The sequence below is a fragment of the Panthera leo genome, chromosome C1 (assembly GCF_018350215.1).
Source record: "Panthera leo isolate Ple1 chromosome C1, P.leo_Ple1_pat1.1, whole genome shotgun sequence".
NCBI classification, from domain to species: Eukaryota; Metazoa; Chordata; class Mammalia; order Carnivora; family Felidae; genus Panthera; species Panthera leo.
Window position 1 is genome coordinate 164,659,536 of NC_056686.1, and position 15,046 is coordinate 164,674,581.

Below are 15,046 nucleotides of genomic sequence, written 5' to 3' on the forward strand. Positions count from 1 at the left end.
GCATTTAATTTCAATGCCCTACTATTGTTTACATGTTGTATTTTAAGGCAATCCTGTCTAGAAGATGGAGTTCTGAAAGTTAAAAATGTAAGACAGAGAATAAGTGAGAAAGAAGTTACAAAAAGCTAAATTTGCAGGGAAACCTATGATTCAGAAAAGCAAGCCCAGAATGACTTTCCTTCTCCTTTGGGGTTTATTTATTTATTTATTTATTTATTTTTTATTATTATTTTAATGTTTATTTATTTCTGAGACCGAGAGAGACAGAGCATGAGTGGGGGAGGGGCAGAGAGAGAGCGAGACACAGAATCCGAAGTAGGCTCCAGGCTCTGAGCTCTCAGCACAGAGCCTGACGTGGGGCTCGAACTCACAAACCATGAGATCATGACCTGACCCGAAGTCGGTCGCTCAACTGACTGAGCCACCCAGGCGCCCCTGGGGTTTATGAATTTAGAATGGACATCAATTTCTTCCGGTTTGGGATAAGAAAATGCATGTTTCTGTGTGGTTTGTCACACTGAATTCCAAAGTGGAACTGATCCTCCTGACCCCTTTGCTCCACCCCTCCCTGCTCCAAGAGATTCTAGAAGAGTATCTAAAGAAAAATGGCTTGACCTTGAACTGCAAGAAGGACTTTTTCTCATCCAATATAAAAGAAGCCTACTAAAGGTTCATATCTGTTATTTCTCACCAAATATCCGCTTAGAATGCACCTTCTCAAGGATTCCAAGCGCAGGTCTCTTGCACCATTTGCTAGTCTTCACTCTCTTTCTACCACTAGGCCCAGAATGAATTGTTCCTATTTCCCAGCTCAGTAGTGCTTTTTCTTTCTTGGACTCAGTATATGACTGCTTCGTGTCTATGTGAGGTATAGGCTCAGATATTTTCCTCCCCGTGCTTGCCACAGCAATTTTCTGACTAGTTGCCTTTTTGTTTTGGAACTTTGACTTCCTACCTCTCACCTCAAATCCATTTGTATCCAACCCAGAATTATATTGTTGCTTCTTACTTTTCACTCGCAACTGCTTGACCTAGGTTCTGTCTTCTTTGCTCATTAACATTCTTACTAATACGAACAACCTCTCTTGTTTCATCTCTTTGCACCCCATCTCCAAGTGGTTCTAGACTAGAGCCGCTTCCATCAAGTGTTTGCCACTTCTCTGGGTGATACTGATTCGTGTGTATGCAGCTATAAGGATATCTGATTTGGCCTATACATCCTAGCCTACAGTTGCCTTACATTATTTGTATAGCACAAGGGCACATCTATGTTGTTCACTTACTATGTTTACTTACTGCCAAATCCAAGCAAAACTTCAGGGGAAGGAAGAACTTCACCATAGGTGTTAACCGAAGTAATAAGAAAAATGATTTTTCCGGAAGAGGTGTAACTAACAGAGGCTCAAGACCCGAGTCTAGGGCAACACCATGGTTAAGGGTTCAGCATACTGAGATGAAGGAGGAGCAATTAGGGTACTGAGGGGAGAGGCATGGAAGTTAACCATCCATTATGACCCAAGAAAGTCACAGTTTTCTATCTGGTTTTATTGAGGGATTTTTTTTTTTTTGGTAGATACTTTGGGAGTTTGTGGTAAGTTTTCTTTAGTTGACTAAGAATAGTTAAAATTTAATTTCTGCCTGATGATGAGAACAAGCAAAATTAAAAGCTCTTTACTGGGGGCGCCTGGGTGGCTCAGTCGGTTAAGCGTCTGACTTCAGCTCAGGTCATGATCTCACAGTCCGTGAGTTCGAGCCCCGCGTCGGACTCTGTGCTGACCGCTCAGAGCCTGGAGTCTGTTTCAGATTCTGTGTCTCCCTCTCTCTCTGACCCTCCCCCGTTCATGCTCTGTCTCTCTCTGTCTCAAAAATAAATAAAACGTTAAAAAAAATTTTTTTAAAAAGCTCTTTACTAAAGGTAGTAAAATCAATAATCATTTTTAGTCTTTTAACATAAGAATGACTTTCACAAAGCAAAGTGCTTGGACTGAATTATATGTTATATGGGATTAGTTCTAATTAGATCACCAAATATAATTTCTGTGGATAAAACTACTTTCAAATTGAAATGGATAGTTGATGTGTTCATAGTAATAAAACCTTACCTGTTTGTCTGGTACTTATCTGTATGCTGCTTCATAAACTTTAATATTTCTGTGTAAGTATGTTTTGTCATACTTTTCATATTTTCATAAAATAAACAGTGTGTCTAATACTTCGTATACTATGTACCCAGGTATTCAGAAAACTTCTTGGTATTTGGAAGATATAGTCAATCATTATACATCTTTAAATATGAATAGGGCTATAGTAACACATGAATATATGGATAAAATATATGAATAAAATAAGTATTTTAAGTATCTTGTTATGCTTGTAAAGATTATTAAAGTTTACTTAAGCTTGTTTCTCATGGCTAATTCTCTGTACTTTTGTCAATGTTGGTAGAAGTAGTTGAGTTCATGAGTCAGTTTTGTTAGTTTCATGGATGCAAGTTTGAAATTAATGACCAAACTGAAATATTAAAAGTATCTTTAGGTTTTTGTTCTCCAATTTATTCTTTTGACAACTCTTTGATATATTTCTGATAAATTAGATTACAATAAAAATGAGATGCAGTATAATATTTGTTAATCTGTTAAACAGTTACCTTGAGGTGTTATATTAGTTTGGTTATTTTTGTATATTTTTCATAAATACGTATGAAATATATTAACAGTTTGTTCTTTAATTACAGTGGGTTGGCAATTGGAGAAGATAATGGACAGAGAGGTTATTTGCTGACCTATGTCATTGCGTATATTCGAGTAAGTTATCTCATATTTCCTTGTCAGTTTATATTGCAAATAATCCTTTTTCTTACTTTGAATGAATAAAATTATTTTCTTAAGTTTTAACCTAGTATGATGTAGCACATCATTTGACATGAATGTAGGACTAGCTACAAACCTTCAGAATCCCAATTAAATCTTCCATATATTGCTTTTGAGGAATTTGAAGATTATATAGATCATTCTCCTCTTTAAAAGAATGGTGACTTTCTCTATCTGGAAGTTGAATATGCCATTCCTAACATTGCTTGGTTAGAATCGAGCTGTCTTATTTAGCACCATTTCTCACTTGGTTCATAATCAAGTTTTAAATATGTATAATCTTTCTTTAACTCATTAAAAATTGGTATTTAACTTGATTCTAAGTAGTAGTTGGTTCACTGGTGATGATTACTATGTAGAATTAAAGAAATAATTTGTCTGTATTTGGGCTCTAAAATTTTTCTAATTCCACATTTTCTACTTGTGAGAAACTTTATTAGTCCAAGAGTCTACTATACTTGTTGATATGAAAGTATTCTTTCAAAAGTTTATTTACTTATTTTGTTTTTCTACTTTGGCTGTAATAAACTCAGGTTTCTTAGTTGTTTTCTGCTATTGTTAGGGTTATATTTTTTAAATATTGCTTGTTTATGTAATTTGAAAGGTCTTATTTTAAAACATGAGTTCTCAGATATCCTATTGAGAATTTGACTTTCCCAAATACTGCATTTTCTAATTTTTCACTTGGAAATTGTTCTGAAGGAAATACTTACATAAATTTATATAAAACTTGTTTTTACTTCTCTAGAAAGCTTAAATTGTATTCTTATTTCAAAACTAATTTTAGGTAAGATCTAAATTTTAGGTTGCAGTGAATTTGAAGCATATGCATTTTTCTGGGCACTCCATTCCCCCATGCTGATAAGGGAAATTACATTTATTGCTTGTTTGCTATGTTAAAAATTATAATTAAGAGATTTACAGATCATGAAAAGTAATAGATGATTTTAGGTCTTATAATAATGTTTACCTCCATAGACTGTTACTACCCCAGGGTCTCCCATAGTAAGCATTTTGGTTATCCACAAGTTTTTGTTTGTTGAGCATTTTCTAAGTATATTGACCATTTTCCCATATTACTAAATTCAGAATTCTAGAAAATGATGTGTAACTGTAACAAATACAGCTTACACACTGTTAAAACTGAATCAGAAGCAGTATTGAGATGGGAGGGATTGTTTTATTGTTTATTTTCCCAGTGCTTAATACCTTTGTCACCACATATGTGTTTACTGCGTAAATGAATGCACAAGAAGAAAAGCGACACATTTTAGATCAGTAATTTGGGGATTTTTCCTGCCAACCAGTGGTAGAGTTGAAGTGAATCATTTTACTAGAAGTGAAAACTTAACATTTATTGATTTTTCTGCTTATAAAATATTCTTTCTATCTTTGCATCTCTGGTGGCTTATGAATTGCTCTTTCCAGTTTTGATATTAAAACAGAATTGTATTCTGGGTATTATAAGTTACTTATCATATAAGCATTATATCTTATGTGTTATAAAACATATTTTCCTAGTAGAAGTGCTTCCAGATATCCTATCTTATTTAGTTACTACAAAGAGAGGCACTATATTTTCTAATTTGTTTTTTAAAGAAAAGTTGATTTCAGGAAAGGGAGATCTACCTTCTTCCTTTAGTCCCCCCTGCTCCTACTTTCCTGCTGCCCTGGTCCTTCCATCCTGATGACCACTTTTGAGTGTTGTTTAATTTACTATTTAGGCTCCAAAAAAAATCTGTTCTGCTAGTGTCCTCTACATGTACATAGACAGTTCTCAGAGGCTCCATTCCTTGGAGAAATATTTGAGTTCCTGCCATGTATCAGGCACACTGCCTGGTGCCAGGGGTACAAAAGAGAACAAGACAAAGTTCCTGTCCTCCTGGAGGTTGTAGCTCACACTCAGGGCCACTTTCCATTGCTTTTATGGGGTGGAGAGTAAAGAACAGTGGAGGTTAAATTAGAAACATGTGATATTAACAATTATGTGAAATACTAACAATATGACAGTATTCTTGATTCTTCTGCATCTGTTGTAATTTCTTGATTTTTGTGTCTTTTTTTTAATAGGACTTGGGTTTGGAATACTATGTATTAGGAGAGTCTTTTGAGACTTCTGCTCCTTGGGACAGGTAAAATATAATAAAATGTCTCATATTATGCTATAGGAGTTGTTGAAATAATATATCTTTGCACAAATATACAAATTTTAAAAATTTTGTAAAGAAACATTGAAACAAGGTGATCACTTTTATTTATATTAACACCTTCATCAGAATGTCATATTTGCCAGCTTTTTTTTTTTTATTTAGACAGATTTGTCCATGTCCCATAGAAGGAAGGTGTTATTGAAGTCTATATTTTAAAGAATCTTAGTGAGCACTTAAGTGTCAGTCTATAGTTTTATTAGCTTTGATTTAAATTCTTAAGTGCTTAATATGCTTGAAGGTTCTCTAGAACATCCCCCAAAATTATAAAACCAGTGTTAAACTTCTTTTGTAATATATGATTTAGCTTTTGATTTTGGATGGTTACTACTAAGCAAGATCTTAACTTGCATTTAAGAGATTTCTAAAAGAAATCCAACTTAAGATATTATGTATAGTTTCTATTTTTATGTTATGCACATACACATATACACAAATGTTGGTATACAAATATTGGTTAGGGAATTAATAATAAAAACCGATGAGGAAATGTGAAGTGGTTTTATTAAAAATGGACTTGGGGCGCCTGGGTGGCTCAGTCGGTTAAGTGGCCGACTTCAGCTCAGGTCGTGATCTCACGGTCCGTGAGTTCGAGCCCCGCGTCAGGCTCTGTGCTGACAGCTCGGAGCCTGGAGCCTGTTTCGGATTCTGTGTCTCCCTCTCTCTGACCCTCCCCCGTTCATGCTCTGTCTCTCTCTCTGTCTCAAAAATAAATAAACGTTAAAAAAAAAAATTAAAAAAAAAAAAATGGACTCATGAGGGGCGCCTGGGTGGCTCAGTCGGTTACGCATCCGACTTTAGCTCAGGGCGTGATCTTGCGGTCCCTGAGTTCGAGCCCCGCGTTGGGCTCTGTGCTGACAGCTCAGAGCCTGGAGCCTGTTTCAGATTCTGTGTCTCCCTCTCTTTGACTCTCCCTCTCTTTGGCCCTCCCCCATTCGTGCTCTGTCTCTCTCTCTGTCTCAAAAATAAATAAACGTTAAAAAAAAATTTTTTTTTAAATGGACTCACGAGTTAACTCAGTAATAAAAACTGTTAAGATTGTTAGTACATTTTTATTCTAGTATGCCTTACATTTTATGTTTTCTTTATAAAATTTACAAATTAAATCAATAATAAAGTACATGACAAATTCCCATGAATCTACCTTTTAGATATTACATATCTTAACATTTTTGTTCTACCCTAACTCTTTTTTTCCCTTCCCCAGAGGACTTTTTACTTTCTGCATTCATTCTTTGTCTACTATGGGTTATGACTTTTGGTGCATTGATGTTCATATTCCATGCATTGTAAAACAACAGTTTATAGTATCAATCTGTTATTCACAATTTTTGGTAACTAAATTTTAACAAGGGGATCAATCTTGTAAAGAAAAAAAGTTATCAACTTACTGACATCTGACTGTTTTATACAGGTTATATATTTGGTTTCTTTTCAATTAAAACAACTTCATCAGCTAAAGTTTTCATAAACAAAATGAATGGAAAGCAGCTACATTCCTGATAGAAACTTTACTTGTTACCCATTTAACAAATTGTTTTTTCTCTCTAACATTTACCTAGGTAGAGACCATGTTTAGCAGAAACCCATGGAGTCAGAGTCTTCAAGTCTCACACGTTATTAGGTTGCTTAGCCTTTTCATGTATAAGTCTCTTAAGGGGTTATTTGCCTTACTAGTTTTTGTGTATTTCTCAGTAGTCCTACCAAAATAACTGTATCTGTTGAGTGCACAATGAATATTCTGAATAGACTCCTATGAATGAACTTGGGAATAATGTAAGAATGTAGCCTATAAAAATAGCTGTCTAAACAGTCTGAGTTGGAGATTTAAAGATTTTGGAGACATTAGCATGAGGCTTGTGATTAAAACCAAGGGAGTAGATACAAACCCTTATAGCTAGTATGGATGAAGAAAAAAAAGAGGACCTAAGAAAGAAGTCCAGGGAACCCCAAAATTTATTTTGTTTGGATATACAAACAAGAGCTAGCAAAAGAGAATAATATCTAGAGGATTTGGAGGAAAACCAGTGATGTGAAAGAAGCCCAGGAAAATTTTTTTCAAGTAGGAAATAGTCAACAGGGTTAAATTTGCCAATAGGTCAGGTGAAAAGTTAAATGTATACACAGTTATGTTTATCTTACATAGAATGATTGGTCCAAGTGGACTGTGTTGGCTTTCGTACAAGTTCTATGCCAGAATACTTCAAGAACTCCCCTCTGGGGGCACCTGGGTGTCTGAAGTCAGTTAAGCATTCAGCTCTTGATTTCGGCTCAAGTTGTGATCCCATGACCATGACCAGAGCCCTGCATTGGGCTCTGTGCTGAGCATAGAGACTACTTAAGATTCTCTCTCTCCTTCTGCCCCTCTCCCCCAGTCCCTCCCTCTCTCTCCCTCTCTCTCTCTCTGAAGTAAAAAAAATTGAGAAAAAAAGAACATCCTCTGTACAAATCATTTCTAGAAAGTATCCTATTAAGGGTTTTAACCATTTGGTCATGTTATTTATCCCATCTCCTCCTCATTATTACTGTAAATTATCATATATTATTATGTAGCACTTAAATTCCACTTTCTAGAGTCATGATAAAGAACTTATTTATAAATTTATAATATTCATTAATCCCTGTAGCTATTAAAGCTTACTCAGTAGGTTTTATTTGTGTTTAAAGTATTTGTTTTACAAGTTGGATTTTCAAAATAAAGACACAATAAATTCCAATAATCTAAATACTTTAGTAGGAGATATTTTAAAAACATGCATCCTTACCCATTCCATAGGTGAGGCATAAATAACACTGATAAATTGTATTTGTCTACACTCTCATAGAATTAAGCACAATTTAACTGAAGAGAATTGTTTTGTAAAATTAGAATTTATAAAACTTTCAGACACATATATTAAAAAAATTAAATTTGACATGCTAATAAAATAGCTAACAAACCATTAAACCCCTTTCCATATTTATATTTTAACCATATATTCTTTGTTCTTACTGGAAATATGGATAACTTTAATGTGTTTTATAAAGCATAATCCATGTAAATGTTATGGTTTTTATCAAATTGGCTCTCACACAGTCAAATCAGTCTTTAGACTAGAGATGGCCCAGTCTTTTGTGCTTCTTTGTTACCTTTTCCATTCTCCTGATTCTAAACAGACTAAGATTTGAAACACAGAATCAGCGTCAGTATGTTGTCAGGATGTTTATTGAAGAATAAGATGGCTTATATGTACCTTAGGAGTTTTATTTTCCAAATGAAACAATATACAGTAATAACAAAATATTACATCTCACATTAAAAAATAGATTAATCTTTTGTCAGCCAAATCTTTTGTCTCTGCATCTCCAACCTAGAAGCTCTGATTGACATCTGTTTTCCATTTTAGAACTTTTTCCTGAGCATGTTCCCAAAGTATGAATGCATCACTATTAGATCTCTTGCACTCCAAACTAGGGCCTTAAAAATTATATCAAAAACTAAACAAAAGAAATCAGATGCCTTTATATTTTAAAACAGTGGTATCTTGGAGTCAAAATTAAGTGGTGAAATATAAATAAAGTGTTCTAGTTAATAGTGATGTCCTGAAGTCAGTTTCTTAGTTTTGACAAATCTGTCATGGTTATATATTAACATTAGAGGAAACCAGGGAAAGAGGAACACTTTGACTGTCTTTGTGACTTTCTGTATCTAAAATTATTTCAAGGGGAGCCTGGGTGGCTCAGTCAGTTGAGCGTCTGACTTTGGCTCAGGTCATGATCTTGCAGTCTGTGAGTTGGAGCCCTGCGTCAGGCTCTGTGCTGACAGCTCAGAACCTGGAGCCTGGTTCAGATTCTGTGTCTTCCTCTGTCTTTGCCCCTCCCCCACTCATGCTCTTTCTCAAAAAAATAAATAAACATTAAAAAATTTTAAAAACAATAAAATTATTTCAAATAAAAATTTATTTAAAAGATAGAAAAAGGATTAATATTATTAAATATTATCAATCCCCCCATTCCCTTTATGAACTATTTCTTACTTATCTGTTTTCACTGACTCTTAATACCAGTCTAGCACAGCTTTATACATTGCTGACATCCAGTTAACATCCAGTAAGTCTTTGTTAAAGTAGATTTTAGCTCAGAGCTTCACAAAAGGCTATTGAACATTTGGTATAACCTCACGATTATTGACTAAATTATTTTTATATTAAGGGAAATATCTTAGACATGGACACAGATTGGTATTCCTGTAAACCCAGAATTGAATTTTCATTAACCTGTTCATTATAGCTTTTTAAAAAAGCTTTTCGGGGCGCCTGGGTGGCTCAGTCGGTTAAGCATCCGACTTCAGCTCAGGTCACGATCTCGCGGTCCGTGAGTTCGAGCCCCGCGTCAGCCTCTGGGCTGATGGCTCAGAGCCTGGAGCCTGCTTCCGATTCTGTGTCTCCCTCTCTCTCTGCCCCTGCCCCGTTCATGCTCTCTCTGTCTCAAAAATAAATAAAACGTTAAAAAAAACAAATTTAAAAAAAAAAAAAAGCTTTTAAAATCTTGTGATTAAATTAATTTTGAAATTGGGTTTACCTAAGTGTAGGAAACTGCCTTCAGGAAGCTTGAGTGTGCTCTTCTGACTTCTGTCTTTTCTATGGCAAAAAAAGGGAGAACTTTGCCCCTTTAAAGCTATGAATGGAAGACTCAATTTGAATGATCAACGCTCTTGTTCATTCTTGACGGAATAAGTATGAAAGTTTCTTAGAATTTCTGACTTGAAGGATGCCAGATAAACTAGCATTTGTTAGAATTTTGTAATTTATTTGAAAACTTAATATTGTATTCAATTTTGTTTTCTAGGGTTGTGGATCTCTGTAGAAATGTAAAAGAACGAATAACAAGGGAATGCAAAGAGAAGGGTGTTCAGTTTGCTCCTCTTTCTACATGCAGGTGAGGTTTTTTGTCGTTGTTGCTCTTTTACTGCTTATTCCGGGGGGGAAAACATATTTTAATTAATGGAGAAATGTAATTCGCCACCAGAGGAATAGCTTCAGTCTGTTCCATTTAGCAAGCTTTCCTTTCCTAAACTTCACTTTTGCCACCTTCTTAGGATTGTGCCACTAGGGTTTTAGAGCAGTCCTGAGCCCTTTAAGAGTAGAATACCCTTCCATAAGTGAGCCTTCTACCCCTTCAGGACAGCAGGACAGTGAAAAGCTAAACCTTGGAGCCCCAGGAATAAGTAAAGGAGTGCCTTTTAATTCACTGAAATTATAAATCATGTATATATTCAGGAAACTATAATTTAATACATAGTCAACATAGCTTTTTCTTCAATAGACAAAAAGCACTTTAACCACTTTATTAGTTATTGATTCAATGTATGGGCATGGAGTAAAGGAATGAGTAGAGCAAAATATGCAAATGAAGATTAACTCTTTGCTTTCAATAGATCTTTCTGCAGTAATGGAAATACTCTTTATTTGTCCTGTCTGGTATTGGTGCCACAAGCCACATGTGGCTGTGGGGCTGTCGAAATGTGGCTAGTGTGACCGTGGCACTGAATTGTAAATTTTATTTAATTTCTAAGAATTTAAATTTAAAACACTGCATGTAGCTGGTATCTTCCATAGTGGACAGTTAACTGCAAATCTTGTCCTCTTTGTTAAATGGCAGCAGTCCAAAAGGAGGTTTTCTTGCAAAGGAGCACTTTGTATTCAATCACCTGATAATTAAAAGACCTGTATAAACACAAGAAGATTAAATGCATCAAGATTAAATCAAGCATATGACTTATCTATAAAGTTATAGAATTAATTGGAATGGAGAATAAAGGGAAATCAGGACAGATTATGTGAAGGGGATCTTTAAAGTAGATGATTCAGTCATAATCTAGCACTTTAAAATTTATTAAACATTCTGTGTTGTATAACTGCTTCTCCTTTTTTTTTTTTTTTTTCCCATGTGTCAGGGAAGGGGGTTTCAAGAATATAACTCAATTAATTTGTAGAAACAAAAAATTTTCAATATAAGCACAAATGCAAATTAAGTAATTTGGGAAATAATATAATATCTTTATTGTTAAGTGCACCAGATGCTGACTCTGAAACAGCAGATATGCCTCACCAAAATGGCATTTCTGTGTATTTCTATTCATGATGCCTGTTCTGATTTGCCTGGGATCACTTAATCTCAGCCTAAGAGGGCAGACCTGGGCCTCTTCCAGCCCAAGAACCAGGCCCTACTGGCCTACTGTATTACTGTGGCAACTGCCTGCTTAGTTTTTGAATTTCTTTGTTTTGTAATACTATATGTGTCTGAAAAGTGAAAGCACTGTTTTGCTGTTTATTAAGAATTTAATCCCTTTGAACTCTAAGTTGATTATTAGTAAAGCAGTGGTAATAGCATCTACTTGATGAGACTCTTGTGAGAATGAATTGAGAAAGCATATGAAGGGCTGTATGAATGTCATTTTATTATTGTGAGGTCATTACATTAAACTTGAGGTAGACAACCTATACTAGAGCTAGTAAAGGAAATCTGAATATTTTTCTTCTCCAATGACAAATCCTCATGAAGGTATCCAATTCTTAAGTCTTTGATATTTTCATATAGCATGATAATTTGCATGTATTTGCTTTGCAAGACCAGAAATGTTTCTATATTCTTCAAACTGCTGTCTCTTCTGATTTTTTTTTTTTCTTCTATCTTTTACACCCTCATCTTGTACTTCCCTGGTACCATATTGTGTTTCTTAGTTCTACTTACTGCCCCCTTTGGGACAGATACCTTTTAGAATTTGCTAAATTTTTGTGCTTCCATTGGAGTAAGAGAGCAAAACTCTAACAGAAATGTGAGGAAATCATCTTTCGTATACATTAACTGTTCATGTCAACCAGAAGGATCTCTTTGAAATTGTGTTTTTTGCTTCTGTGTGGGAGAAACAGTCAGGGTTTAAAGAACATTTAGAGCAAGTATATTTGAGGTTGAATCTGAGAATATGTAAGCTAAAAATGTGGACTTAGAGATTATTGACTGGTCGTTTGATATATCTGAAGGATGAGAAAATAGGGGTCTTTATGCTAAGTGAAATTAGTCAGAGAAAGACAATCATATGACTTCACTCATATGAGGACTTTAAGAGACAAAACATGAATATAAGGAAGAGAAACAAAAATAACATAAAAACAGGGAAGGGGACAAAAACATAAGAGACTCATAAATATGGAGAACAAACTGAGGGTTACTGGAGGGGTTGTGGGAGGGGAGATGGGCTAAATGGGTAAGGGGCACTAAGGAATCTACTCTTGAAATCATTGTTGCACTATATGCTAATTTGGATGTAAATTTAAAAAAAATAAAAAATAAAGCCAGTTAAAAAGAAAAAAAAAGAAAAGAAAATAGGGGTCTTGTTCTGTACAACAAAAAGCTTATAACTTGGTAAACCTACTGGTGGCTTAGGACTAATCTTGGAGAGAACCTTTCCAAATAAAGGTGTAAGAATGTACATGTTCTTTGTTTCTTTGTTTCTTTCTTTTTTAATTTGGAGATATATTTAAAAATAAACCTTTTATTTTAAAGTCTAAGAAAAAATTTTGTGTTTGTTTATTATGAACCCAAATTGATACTTAATTCTTCTTTTGACAGTCTAGTCTGTCAGGCCTCTTTACTATAGTTCAGAAAACAGATCAGGCCTAATAATCCAAGTCATTTGTTACAAGTAAAATTTGAAACGTTTTAAATAGTAGAATCTATTTTTGTGTAGCTGAGGATTTTTTTATTTTTTATTAAGTAGCAATTTAACAGATTTTATCCCCACTTTCTCTTTCTGCCCTATCTCCCTATTTCTCTCCCCAGACTCCCCCCCTTCCATTATCAGAATATCATTGTGATAAACCAGTACTTATTGAACATTATTGGGAAGTAAAATATTCTGCCTCAGGACACCTTCTATAACAACACAAGTCTTGGTTTTTCAGAAGGAGCTCATAAAGTCTAAATAAGGATCTTCATTATGCATTATAGGTAGATGGACTTAGAGTAAATTTGAGATATGTCTTTTATTCAGTAGCTATTTTTTAAGAATGATTTTCTGATAAAAACTTATATACTCAGCTTTTATGATCATTTTATAAAACCAAAATTTTGAATGTACACAGTCTAGTTATTTGAATGGTTTTAATAAATGGGAGCTTTAAATATAGTTCTTACATCTCATACTTGATAAAAACTAACATTTCACCAGAGTTTGATTTTAGTTTAGTTTGATTTGAGCTGCTTAATAGTGTGGCCAAGGAGGATATTGTGTGTTGAGTATAAATGTTGAACATGTGAAATCCATTTTGTAAACTAGTTTTTTTTTGTTTTTTTTTTTTGTTTGTTTTGTTTTTAACGTTTATTTTATTTTTGAGACAGAGAGAGACAGAGCATGAACGGGGGAGGGGCAGAGAGAGAGGGAGACACAGAATTGGAAGCAGGCTCCAGGCTCTGAGCCATCAGCCCAGAGCCCGACGTGGGGCTCGAACTCACAGACCGTGAGATCGTGACCTGAGCTGAAGTCGGATGCTTAACCGACTGAGCCACCCAGGCGCCCCTGTAAACTAGTTTTTAAAAAGTTATTCCAAAACTGACTTGAAATAATTCTAACTCTCATTGAAATTGAAGATCCCAAGGAAAATAACTAGCTGTAGGGTGCATTTATTGAGTTCATTTATTTCATTTTCATTTATTAAAATGTATTTTGTATATTGGAAGATAAATTCTAACCCAAATTTTCTGAAGAAGTTTTATGGGAAGGAATTCCTAGCTAGTGTGTCTAACATAAGTAAAGTACTCCAAAAACCTGTTAGAAATTAAAGAATAATACTATGACTTTGGTAGCCATGCTATCACTTGTCCAGATGATTTTTGGAAGAGGTTGATGTTAAGGGTCTTAAATGATAAAACTGATCTATTAAAAGGTGTTGGATTTGAGTCACTTTCTGAAGTACACCCAAATTGAGGTTTTCCCAAAAATTTTTTTGTATTATTTTTACTTTATATTTTCTTGAGATACTGATCACTGAAGCTTTGTTGTGACTTTTAAAAGCCTGTTTATTGGGGCGCCTGGGTGGCTCAGTCGGTTAAGCGGCCAACTTCGGCTCAGGTCATGATCTTGCAGTCTGTGAGTTCCAGCCCCGCGTCGGGCTCTGTGCTGACAGCTCAGAGCCTGGAGCCTGTTTCTGATTCTGTGCCTCCCTCTCTCTGACCCTCCCCTGTTCATGCTCTGTCTCTCCCTGTCTCAAAAATAAATAAAACGTTAAAAAAATAAAAAATAAAAATAAAAGCCTGTTTATCTGTTGAAAACTGAACTCTTTGGTATACATTCTGGATTTGTTGGAAGGTAGCAATGCTTTCTTAATATTGACTGCATTTTCTGTTTATTGATATTGATTCAAATATAAGTGATACATATTTTACTACTTGCTATAAATTTGTTTCATTCAGGTATCCTTTCAATTTATTTATATTTGGTTATTCCTAAATGATAGTGCCCTCATAGTTAGGATGGTTCTCCAGTTTTTCTTAAACTTTGTAAATCTGGTACTTAAAATGTAAACATTCAAGGGATCTTTTTTATGAGTGTGAATTAACACTAGAAGAAAAACACAGCTGGCAAATTGACAGTAGCATTGTTAAACAGTTCATTTCTTCTGTTCTGAGGCACCTAACATTTGGCCTAAAAGGCCATTAAAATTTTAGATTAGATTCTATTTGTATTGTTGTAGTAAAAAGAGTATTTCCTCTGTATTCTCTCCTTCTGTTAAATTAAATTCTTCGTAGGAACCTCTGTAAATTGCATTCACAGATTTGACTATGATTATTTTGGCACTCTTCTACATTTTTTCTCGAATGTTTATTTATTTATTTAGAGAGAGAGAGAGCATGTGCACAAGCTGAGGAGGGACAGAGAAAGGGGGAGAGAGAATCCCAAACAGACTCTGTGCTGACAGTGCAGAGCCCTAC

The 15,046-nt window shown here is 34.8% G+C and overlaps 1 protein-coding gene across 1 annotated transcript in view; it reads left to right on the forward strand.

Annotated features, from left to right (window-relative positions):
• The window catches only part of AGPS (alkylglycerone phosphate synthase), a 143,547-nt gene that overhangs the window by 111,118 nt on the left and 17,383 nt on the right, over positions 1–15,046 (forward strand). Inside the window, exons 15-17 of the mRNA XM_042949222.1 lie at positions 2,735–2,804; positions 4,941–5,002; positions 9,905–9,994. Of these exons, the coding sequence (XP_042805156.1) occupies positions 2,735–2,804; positions 4,941–5,002; positions 9,905–9,994 (222 nt within the window). The remainder of the gene's footprint in view (positions 1–2,734; positions 2,805–4,940; positions 5,003–9,904; positions 9,995–15,046) is intronic.